This window comes from Lutjanus erythropterus, chromosome 13 (genome assembly GCF_056507025.1).
Source record: "Lutjanus erythropterus isolate fLutEry1 chromosome 13, fLutEry1.hap2, whole genome shotgun sequence".
Lineage (NCBI taxonomy): Eukaryota > Metazoa > Chordata > Actinopteri > Lutjaniformes > Lutjanidae > Lutjanus > Lutjanus erythropterus.
The window spans coordinates 4,801,051-4,813,506 of NC_139329.1; the positions used below are offsets into that span (position 1 = coordinate 4,801,051).

Genomic DNA, 12,456 nt, shown 5'->3' on the forward strand with positions numbered 1-12,456 from the left:
TTTTTATACGGAGTGGAATATAAATGAATATTACATTAAAGTAAAGACTGAAACCTTATACTTCTGTCTTTTGTTGGAGCTGCATGAAAAGAACATTTCAGCAATCTGGAGTGACTTATTTTGAGGCGCCATGCTGATATATCATGACTTATGTTTCTCAGTTTAAAATATGAATATGGATGAAGAGAGCGGCCTGTCAGCAGGTTTATCTGGATCCTCAGATGTGTGTGTGTGTGTGTGTGAACGCTAGTCCTCAGTTCTACAGAACTACTGTGAAACTGCTTTACATCGACAACTCCTAGCCTCATTAAAACTTCATAGATCTGTGAGCACCGCTGAGGTGACAAAGGAGAAGGTATCGTCTTACATACTTACACACACACACACACACACACACACACACACACACACACACACACACACACACACACACACACACACACACACACACACACACACACACAGGCACACAACCACAAACTCTGTGTTGCTGCCATACACATGCATACAATCTCTTTCTCTCTTTGTCTGGCACACACACACCACATCAGAAACTTCTTCAGCAAAACGCCCATCAACACAATTACACACACACACACACACACACACACACACACACACACACACACACACACACACACACACACACACACACACACACTGTTCCCAACCATCAGGGCACTTGTGTTAAATAATTAACAGTGTGAGATTAGTCCGTCAGCCTTGGGGCATGGAGGTCCATCGATTCCCCAGAATGCATTTTTAATGAGCCGCCAGCCGGCATTCATTTCAGCTAGCCAGTGTCCGTGGAGGGCCTTCTGACACACACACACACTCACACACACAAGGTCCAGGCTAAGCGCCAGGGGAGACAATTAACATACACATAAACACAACAGCAGCAGCACCACTGCACTCTACAGTACAGTGAATATCACCTAGACGACAGCAGCAAACTGACATCTTCAGAGCTCTTTAAGTTGTTTAACTTTGATCTTGATCAAGCATGAGCACTACTGAGCAAATAATAATTTTCATCAACAGATACTGTTGTGTGACAAGAAGCTGAGGAGTGATTTCAGGAGTCTGTTTGTTGGATGGTGCGAGACAGCGGGCATCATTTGAAAAGCACCGCAGAGCAATAAAAAGCATACACTGGTTTAAAGGCTCAATTGCACAACAGGGAACTGATTACAAACTGATTCCTTTATGATGATTTGCCTTTGTGGACTTGTATACAACCCGACACACAAATCAATCTGTATTCTGTCAGGGGTTGAAGTTAGTCGGTTGGCTTGAATTCAGTGTACATGCTGCATGTCAACATTTATAACCTAAATATCCAGACACACATGTTCAAGGGGATGAAAGTCAGTCAACGTTTGTATTCATAAATTCACATGAAGTTTTTTTGTCTTTGTGTGGGTGTCTGGACTGTCATTTTCATTTCATAAAATTAAAGAGGAACAGAAAGCAAAGGAGCAGACAGAGATGTCTGTGTTTCTCCAAAAGCTATTTTTTTCTAAGAGTTTCACATTGTCATATGAGAAAACAATGTTGGATGAATCAAGTGCAGTCATGCAAAAGTGTGAGATAATTGGCAAAGATGTTTTCAAATCCATCTGGTGTTGAAATAAGAGATTTCTCAATCTAGAGGAAATGCAATGTGTACAACACAGGTTTTGTTTATATAAACATTAATTATCAGGACACAAGCAGGGGCATTTTCATGCGCAACTATTATGCCCGATCACTGATGGAATATTGCAAGCATTACCAGAGAAGCTGAACTCACACAAACCACAAAACTTGACAGTAAGCCAGATGCAGATCCCAGCTATAGTGTTTCTCCACAGATAGGTCTAGAGGCTCATTGATAGCAGCAAAACAAGTAATAGCAGCCTTCATGTGTAGGTCTATACTGTCTTTTTTAGCCTTGTGTTTGGCTGCACTGTGGAAAAAGTGAGTCCAATTCCAGTCCAGTCCAGTTTAACCTTTTCAGATGCGCTCTGAGGAGCGATCAGCTGGGCTGAGAGTGCACTGATGTGCTGGCTGCTGTGTGCACTGCTGCAGCGAAAGATGGGGCAAGAGAAGATGGGAGATGGACTACTGCATGCAATGTTTTTGCAAGTTACTAACACCTTTGTCACTTGACCCACCTATGCAAACCTGTAATATTATCTAATAAGTCGACGCACAACCTGCGGGTCTACCTGAGGATCACTACAGGCTACAACACTTATGTAGGCCAGAATCAATGTCCCGCTAAAGGATTCAGTGAGTCCCTTGAACCAATGCAAACTGCACCCATGTTTAAAGATGCATTCTGGACACATTAAATCAGAAATCAGAAAATCTCTTCTCAATGTTGCCAGTCTCTATGCCACAACTCAGACGTTGTGACCTTTGCTACAGGTGAAAGGCCAAAGAGAGAAAAAAATCTGCCCCCAAACAGACAGTACACTGTGGCTGCCTACTTGACCACAGTGTGTGATAAAAAACGGAGGAAAACACTGTCTAAATACAGCCTGAGAGAACACAGCCTGGCAGTGGAGGTAGGCCGACACAGACAGACTTGGCTGCCCAGAGAGGAGAGGTTGTGTTCCTACTGTCACCAGGGTACAAAGCTGCATTTCCTAACTCTGTGCAAGTTATATGAAAGTGTTACAGACCAGCATTTTACAAAAATAATAAATATAATCCCCGATTAAATGACTTAGAGAAACTTCCAGTCCTACTGGGAGAGAGGAAAGACTGCAGTGGACTGGCAGCAAGATACATAGCAGCCTGCCATGAGCACCACAACTCTGTGAGCCCAGTCCCACCTGTCTAATAGTCAGTGTTCCTTAATAATTCATAATTTATCATAGGCATATGACTTTTACCTCCATTCCATAGCCCCACTTCCCCATGCCCTTTTGCATTGTAATTGCTTATTTTCTTTATTAAAGTTTATTACAGCCAGATAGTTTACTGATACTGACGATTTGAAATGCTTTCAATTCTCGTTTTTTGTGGTATTAATACTTCAGTACCAGCTGCACTTTTTTGCACTCTCCTCTCTCGACAGTGAGTTGACACACACAGCTGCAGCGTCCACATAGTCCCACCTCCTCTAACTTACTCGCAGTGCTGTCTTCTTCTCATCACTTGTCTCATTTGCTATATTTGCTATGTCCTGTTATAGCCTTGCTAAATTTATCTTTTAATGAAAATTTGAAACTTTCTGCCTTCAATTTTGAGCCAGTTTTTTTCTCAGTATTAAAAGTGGTATAGAATATCGATATTTTTCAAGGTATCGTATTTAAATGAGAAATTCCAACACTACCATATAATATGCAGTCACGTCAATAAAGCCAACTGAATTGAATAAAATTTAAGTGTGTGTGTGTGTGTGTGTGTGTGTGTGTGTGTATGCATTTAAGTAAAAGGGTGGATTTAGGTGTATTTTGTACATGTCCTACCTTTCCTGTCTCTCTCTCAAAGTCGACATAATCCCTGGTGGGGACCTGTCTCTGTTCTCCGTGCAGGTTGGCTGGAAAGAACTGGAGAGAGAGGTTGGTACCTGTAGCTACAAAGGCCTGGAGAGACAGACAGAGACAAAGAGAGACATACTGAGGATACAGTTGGTAAGGACAAACAAAGTAAAAAAAACTTAAAGCTGTATTAAGTGATTTTTTGTCCAAAATAAACTCAATCACAGCTCTGTTATGCCATTGGTCAAGGAAATTGTTACATGATGTGTCAACAAACAAACTGCACATCCAGCAGACAGAATTTTACTTCTTTTTGGGCTCCATTAGAAATGAAACAGTATGAAAATGTCAAATCATGATTATAGTGACCAAAATATTATCAGTGTTGTCACAGTATTGCTGAATGATGATATGAAAAAGTACTGACTCACACGCTGAAATAATTTCACCAAGTTTGATAGTGAAAACCTCTCTTTTCATTGATGCAAAATCAAACAAATAAACAAGCAAACAAAGCAAACATGTTATTGCTGCGACAGTATTTACCATGAGTTTTTCAAAGCGTGGTAATCAAACACAGTACCACTGCTAATTAAAATTTGGAGTGGTAATACTAATCATTTAGTATTTTATCACGCTTTATTGTGAAGCTGGTAATAGTTTCATCCTTCCACCAACTCCTGACGGAAGTATCTGTCTCTTGAGCTTCTTCACCTGTCACTTGTTTATTTGGGCTCTTGCTGTTTCAGTGCACAGTTGCTCGTCTGAGCTTGTTAATGGGAAACTGCTGCCCACAACTGTATGACTGAGAGACTCAGTTAGAGAGCCAAAATAATGAGCTAAAAGAGGCTCAAAGCACTGCATGAAGCTGCAGAGTAGCATGTGATTTATTGGGTTCAGCTGTACAAATGACCCTCTCACATTACATTTTATTAATAGTAAAACTGCACTCCACTGATTTTACATGCCAAAGTCAGTTTACTATTATGGGGAATATTACACAGCCTGCAGAAGGAGCTGGATAACGTCTTCAGCGGTTCCGAGAGAGATTTGACAAGTCTGAGAAAATCCCTCATGAAACATCATCGATTTAGCCAAGGGAGTACACAAGTGTTACAAACTGGAGGCGTAGCAGACAGGACCTAAACAAGGATGCATTGAGTCACGGTAAGTCATTTCTGCCGCTAGAGGTCTCTCACATTAAGATAATAAAAAAAAAGACAGTCTTATGATGTGAGGTAGTGTGGGATCATGGGAGTTGTTTTATTTATTGTTAAACAAACACCGTTTCTGATGAAAATCTGTCAGATGAATCATGTTCACAGATGAGGTTATGTATTAAAGTTTTATTCACGTTATGTTCAGTCATGGGCCGGCACAGTGATGCAGTGGTTAACACTGCCGCCTCACAGCAAGAAGGTCCTGAGTTTGATCCCCCAGCTTGCTGGGGTGGGGCCTTTCTGTGTGGAGTTTGCATGTTCTCCGGCTTCCTCCCACAGCTAGGTTAACTGGTGACTCTAAATTGCCCGTACATGTGAATGTGAGGGTGAGTGGTTGTTTGTCTCTATGTGTCAGCCCTGCGATGAACTGGTGACTTGTCCAGGGTGAACCCCGCCTCTTGCCCAATGTCAGCTGGGATAGACTCCGACCCTTACGGAATAAGCGGTTACAGAAAATGAATGAATGAATGAATGTTTAGTCACATTCACTGACTTCCTTCCTCACTTACATATCAAATGTTACCTTGAATAAATGCACAAATTTGTCTGAGATTGACCACTGTTGGAGCAAATATTGTCATTAACTAATTCATCTGCCAATTATTGCCTTGATTAAACTTCAAGAAATAGTGAAAACTGTCCATCCCAGAGGCCATAGTGACATTTTACAATGGCACAACAGTCTAAAACTTAAAAATACTGAGTTTACAATTAAATATATCCAAGTATTTATATTTCAAATGCTGGAACTAGAGAATGTTGGCTTGATTTTCTTAAAAAAAAAAATATATATATATGATTAATAAAGTATCAAAATAGTTGCCAATTAATTTTCCGTCAAACATCGAACTGTTGCAGCTGAAATTTTTCTCTTACTCTGTCATAAAAGTACATTATGTAGTGCCTCTCTAATATCAAACATAGCAGATGCAAACACATTTCTAACCATGATTAAAATTTTGAAATAATCACAGTTTCAGAGAAATGTTTCCCAATGGCCTGTACTGAATAAGTCTAAATTTCTTATTTGAGTCTAAGCCCAGAAGAGTTGAAGTTTGACAGACTGCATCAGAGTTGTTCTTTTTCTCCGTCTCTCTTTCTTCTTCATGTAACCACTCTCGTCTCCCAACAAAAGCACAAAGTGAACCACTGGCCTGGCCCACACACACACACACACACACACACACACACACACACACACACACACACACACACACATAATCACATCATACTGTAGCTTTCCTCATTTTTTGATTTCTGTAAAATGGCTTCTTGCTCTAATGGGAGACATTCCTATCACTATTACACACACACACTCACTTACGCACACACACATACAGTGAGCAAACACACACAAAATGAAAATCAATAGAATGCATTTGTCTATTGCAGTCAGAAAACAATGAATTAGAGAGAGCCAGAAAATCAAGTTAGAAAATGTCTGTTTTTTATGCGTAATGCTGTGTGTGAGTGTGTGTGTGTGTGTGTGTGTGTGTGTGTGTGTCTATTGTTTTTGTGCGTGTGTGTGATGTGTTGTGTTTGCTGAGACAGATCAATACTAAGGGCATTAGGGCTGCGACTGAGCTGGAAGCATATGAATTATGCACCCTGTCAAATGTGTCCCTCATCAGAGAGTGAGAGAATGAGGGAGAAGAACTGAGTGAAAGAGAGGAAGGAGAGGGAAATAAAGGGGGGGGGGGGGGGGGGGTGCTGAAGTTGAAGTGTGTACATGTCTCTTACACACATGTGTATAGACACACACACTCGCAGAAAGGAGAGCCCAAAGAACACCCGAGTCATCATTTCTGCTGTATTTGAAGTATTGGATTACAACCATCTGATACTCATTTGCTGCCTACTACTGCGGGAGAAAAAAAGAGGGAAGGAAAGGCAGCGAGAGGAGAGGGATGGAGGGAAACTGAGACACAAAAGAGGAAAAAGAGAGGGAGACAGAAAAATGGAGGAAATGAGAAAGAGGAAGAGAAACAAAGGGAAACGGCACAATGGTGATAAAGACAGCGTGATGAATGTAAAGAGTAAGAAAGAGGAAACGGACGTGAGATGAGGAGATGAAGAAGAATAAAGACAAAGAAGAAAAGGGCAAAGTGAATTGAAATAAAAGGCAGTGAAGACACATAGAGAGAGAGAGATGGAAGAGAGCAGTGCAGCATGAAAATCAATAGTAGTTGAGAAAGCGACTCATCTCTAATGAGCTGAGCTGAAGATAATTTACTTTGAATTATTGTCCCATTCATCAGATCAATCCTGAACATTTTAGAGTCACCCTGTGATTCCAATTACACATCTGTGTGTGCGTATGTACGATGTTTCTGAATTCCTAAAAATAGGGCTGCTCAACTGCATTTCTATGTGACAAGTATGTATTGTAAAAATAATGTAGAAAATAAGCTTATAATAGCTTTTAGTACAAGTTAAAATTAGCAGTTTATATGCGCTGCATTTTGACATGTGTTGTGTGTTGTTTTTTTCTCATTATCCGTTATGACATACAGATAGTGTACAAGCACATACATTCATTTTATTTCTATATTTAAAATAATAAAACCGAGAACCATGAAAAGAAAAATATTTAGGCAGTATTTCTAGCAGGTGGAAAACATTAACGTAACACAGTACAGAGGGGGCTGTCTTTTATTTTCTGTCAACTTTAACAGGCCTTTTATTTATCGACTGCCTGGTAAAATGAATATTACTCTTAGAATACTCTTTTAGAATATTATTAGGGCTTCAACTGACAATAATTTAATCTGTTAATTATTTTCTTGACTAATCAGTTAGACATATGGTTCATAAAATGCCAGTGAAAAATGTGGATCACAGTTTCCAAAAGCTCCAAGGTGAAGCTGTCAAATGTTTTGGTCTTCCCAAAACCCAAACATATTCAGTGTATTGTTATAGAGGACTAAAGAAACCACAAATATTCACGTCTATCAGGATGAAATCAGAGAATTTGGATATTTTCTTAAAAATGACTCAATTATCAAAGTAATTGGCAATTAATTTAATAGTAGTCAACTAACTGATTAATGAACCAATTGTTGCTGCTATTGTTATTATAAGATTTTTATTAGAGTCTGTACTGAATCAGGATGAGCAAAAAATTTACAAGAGAAAGGACTGTTTAAGGGGCAAAAGATTTTTTAAAGATTCACTTCAGATATGGTTTAAAATACATAAAATAACTCTGGTTGAAATGACAAACTGTGTTTGATATTGTTTTTCTACAAAAAAGCTCTCCTCTGTCTCTGAGATTAAAAAATCCAGAATCTAACAGCATGCAAACATTGATTATTTCAAAAGTTCCCTTTTCATCAGATGAAGGTGAAAACAGTCTTTTAGCATCAGACTCTGTACAGACATCATTCTGCACAGTAAAGCTTAAATATCCAAGTGAAGCAACAGTAATAAAGAGACAGTTTCAAGAGAAGGGGGACTTTATTTATTTAATAAATTCAGTTAAATTAACTTAATAAATTATCCAAAGTTTACAGTCTGTTTTCTGATCATCTGTCTAATCTATAAAAAAGCAGTCCTTGACAACATGTTGGGGTCTTATTGTGATGGATAGTTGTTCATGCTGACCATGAAAATAGCAGGTCTTTAGCGGCGTCTGGCTGATAGATAAATCAGCGACATGATGTCACACCTGCTATCAAACCATTAAAACCGTGGCCATCAATTCTCACAGCAGAAGAGGCTTATAAATACAGTGAGGACAGACAGACTGACGGACACATCATGTCCCACTAAAAGATGGTAAAACTAGATGTACCCCTGCCGCCCCCTCTCTCCTGCCCTCCGGCCATGATGACAGCGTGTTTGTGAAAAATACCTTGAGGATGACTAAGACTGCAGAAGTTGCCCTGTGTTTGTGTTTGTGCCAACATCCTAAAGGCTTTTTGCCTGACTTCACCTTTTGTTGAGGACATAATTAAACAGACTAAACACTGTAAAGCATACTGTAATTACAATATGAATCTGTCCTTACATGTTCTAAAGTTATAAAGGGCTCATCACAAACACCACACAATGTATTTTTGAAAGAAAACAAAAAAGCTCAGGTGCACTTGTGGAGAAAACTTAATTCACCTTTGCAGAGAAATGAAGACAGTGATACATGCAGATGTGTTGAATTCATATAGGACATTTATCTCACAGTTGTACTTATTAGATACTAAGATTGCCAAAAGTATCAAAGCATTAATACTTCTTCAGTACAACATGTTTAAAAGAATTTTGTGTGTGCAGGTTGTTAATAAAAAATATGAAAACCTATTTTGTGTGCCGAGGACTTGTTTTACTTTTTTCTGTGGTACTGAAAGAGGTATTAAGAATCTTTTTTTTATTCTAGTATTCTATTGAACTTTATAATCCTGGTATCATGACAGTATCATTGTTTTGTTTTTTAATGTAAGAGTTCCCAGCAGCCCATTTGTTTTCAAGAGGTGTCCATCTTAAAATCTGACATCTGATCAAATGCATTTGAGACAGAGACGCAGCCTGAGAGAAACATGGTTTGGAAATGGAGGGAGACAGATTCAGCGTGCCGACGCTCTTCCACTGTGACACCGCCGCCACAAACTCTCTGCTGCTGCAATATTTACTAGCTGGCTGCTCTGCCATAAATGAAAAGAAGGAGAAACACCTTCCCGTGTAATCAAACACAACAGAGCATCATTAGACCTAAATCTACATAAAAACAACTAAAGCCTAATCATAAAAAAAAGCTGTGACTGATGATCATTTTTATTATCCAGTCCTCTGCAGTTTATTTTCTTGATAAATTGTTTGGCTTTTAAAATTAAAACAGTGAAAATTCCTGTCACTATTATCTGAAACCTTGTGTTACATATTCAAGTAAGGCTGCAACTAACAATTATTTTCATTAATTAATCTGCCAATTATTCCTATCCTATAAAGTGTCAAAAAATGTGAAAAATGCTCATCACATATTTTTGCTTGAAATGATTAATCGATTGTCAAAATTGTTGGCAAATAATTTTCTATTGATCATCTAATCATTACAGCTCTAACTTGTTTAGTTAAATCAACACTTAATACTCACTTTATTGTCACATCAGACAAAGGACAGCAGCAAGTGCTCCCCTCCTTGGTATCGCTGACAGATTAGTGATTAATCAAATAATCAAAACAGATGCTTATTCATTTTCTGTTGATTGACTGATTGATTACTTGTTTCAGCTCTAAACATTCTGAGTAATATTTGTAGCAGTGCTGAGCTGCATTATTAGACATTGCGCACGTGTTGACAGTTTTCTGTTCTTTCACTTTGTGTCTGCTTCATTCACTACATGTTTGCTGTATACCAAAATTAGACATGACAGGTGATATTTACTTTTTAGGCCCCAAATTACATCCCTAACAGTGTCTGTTGTAACCATAACGTGCCTGTGTGATAACATGTGTTAATGGGTGCTTCTGAGACAATGATGACTGCAGCTGCAGAATACAGAGGGAAGAAGTCATAAGCCTGTAAGTGAAGTTAAGCCTGGCAGGTCTGCATGTCTAATAACACGTCTACTTCCTTGTACAGGGACACATCAAAACATCAGCACACACACACACACACACACACACACACACACACACACACACACACACACACACGGTGCACCCAAGTGTATCTACGCTATACTGCTGGACTCAGTGTTCTCATGACAAGAGTTCATTTAACCTTCAGATTAACACAGATGGTTTTTGAGCAGGGCTGCACAATTAATCTTAATATTATCAAAACCACAATATAGCCAAGTGTAATATCCAAATCAAAGAAGCTGCATTTTTTTTTGATAATTTTAAAATGTGTGACAAAACAGCATTATAATGAAGCGCTGTAGTGCTGCAGAGATGTCCCGGCCTACAAATCTTGCTCTCCACATGTAGGAAAACATGTTTGTTTGGTTCAGACCCCAACAAACGTCACATCATCAGAATTTTTTTTTCAGAGAAAATGAACTTTAGATGCAAAAATGAACATTCCCACTAATCATTAATCATACTGCAGTATCTGACAAAATAATCACAATATTTTTTTCTTACAAAATCCTGCAGCCCTAATTTTAAGTTTCTTTCATGAACCAAAACTGAGTTTACAGGCCAGTGTGTTTGATATAACAGAAAGCATATCTCACGGTCTCTTAAACACACACATGCATGCTCTTTATGTATATATTCTCCTCTTTATTTAAAGCAGAAGACAAAAAACAAGAGAATATTTAGTTTTGCACTCACTACTTCTGACCGTCCGTCCCTGCAGGCGTTCTGGAAGCGAGCTTGTCTCTCCTCATGGGGCCGGTCCCTGAAGCCAGTGTATTTAATCTATAGACAAAAGAAAACACAAACTTTTGAACAACATATAGTATATATACATGCGTGTATAGTATAATACTCTGAGTGTTCTTCATGTGTTTGATTTGAGCTGTTTGACACTGAATGGTGATGCTCATTGCCAGCAGTAAGCTGTAATTTGAAGAGAGGCCACAGGAATTTTGATTTAAGGCTAAAGGCATCATTCTTTGTCTCTGTTCTTCATCAAAAAATAACCATATCAAATCAAAAAGGAAAATGTAATATGTAAAAAAAAAAAAAAAACTTTTTTGTTAAATGTGTGCATGAACTAAATAAGTAAAAAAAATAAAAAAGCAAAATACAAAAGAAATATGAGTAAAAAGTTTTTTTTTAATCTATTTTGTTCAATTTCATAAAGCCAGAGACACAACTGAAACAACTTATTACGGTGCACTTTTGTAGACTCTCACTGTTTTGCTTCAGGGGATCTGATTCAGCTGTAGACTTTCTTTCCACTGAAGTTGTTGAGTTAAATGAAGAAACCTGTTTGAAGCTTAAAACAATCGGAGCCGCCAGCATGCTTTTCTCCGCTAACGAGCCTTCTTCTCTTTCTTTATTTCCGCCGTCTGACAGTGTGGATCCACAGTCTGTGTGTGTGTGTGTGTAGACACACAGCTCAGACTCACCTCACACTCTCTGCTCAACTTGCGGAAAAACTCCTCATTCTCAAACTTGCTCCTCTGGTCCGGGACTACCCGCGGCATCTTCAACAACACTCTCCGGCCTCTTCGCTCTCACTTTTCAGCCCTTTCTTTAAAAAAAAACTGATCCAGCAGAGGAGAAGTTCAGTCGTCCGTCCCTCACTCTGCCTCTTTCACTCACTTCTCTTCCGTGTCTATGTTTTTTCTTCCTCCTCTCTGTGGAGCAATGTGCTCTGTGCTGCTGCTGGCCTCTGCGCTCTGTATGAAGATGATCTGCGGCTCCTGCGCGCTCCGGCTCGCCTCTGCCTCCAAATGGTTCTTTATTAAGTGACCCTCCGCCTGAGATAAACGCTCACTTTGACCGTGTGAGTCTCTCTCTCTCTCTCTTACTGTCCCTCAGTGTCTCTCTACCACCCTCTCTCTTACTCTCTCTCTCTCGACGAGCGTGTGATGTCAGGAGAGTGGCAACAAACGAGCGCTCTCTGTCTGTCTGTCTCCAGTCTACCTGCAACTTTCAAGTGCTCCTCCCCAGTAGGCCTGCAGATTACTCGTGTATTCAAAAGATTTAGGGCAAACACATTGCATAAAGCACAAAGGATTATGTAAGTAGAGCCTATCACTTAATTAAAGTCATAAATCATATGGCTCAGAGATATTTTGTGCCAGAGCAGAAAATATGTGTTTGGCATGTAGCCTGTTTTACAATTTATTTGTGTATCATCATCATCA

General features: G+C 39.1%; 1 protein-coding gene across 4 annotated transcripts in view; it reads right to left on the reverse strand.

The window, feature by feature from the left end:
* The window catches only part of cbfb (core-binding factor subunit beta), a 43,994-nt gene extending 31,781 nt beyond the window's left edge, over positions 1 to 12,213 (reverse strand). For 2 of the 4 annotated variants that reach the window (XM_084734690.1, XM_084734689.1), the window contains exons 1-3: positions 11,713 to 12,213; positions 10,970 to 11,056; positions 3,465 to 3,581 (exon numbers count right to left, since the gene is read on the reverse strand). In XM_084734690.1, coding sequence (XP_084590816.1) covers positions 3,465 to 3,581; positions 10,970 to 11,056; positions 11,713 to 11,790 — 282 coding nt within the window. In that variant the 5' untranslated portion in view covers positions 11,791 to 12,213. The remainder of the gene's footprint in view (positions 1 to 3,464; positions 3,582 to 10,969; positions 11,057 to 11,712) is intronic. The other 2 variants (XM_084734692.1, XM_084734691.1) reach the window with 1 other exon arrangement.
* Between the last annotated feature and the right edge of the window lie 243 nt (positions 12,214 to 12,456).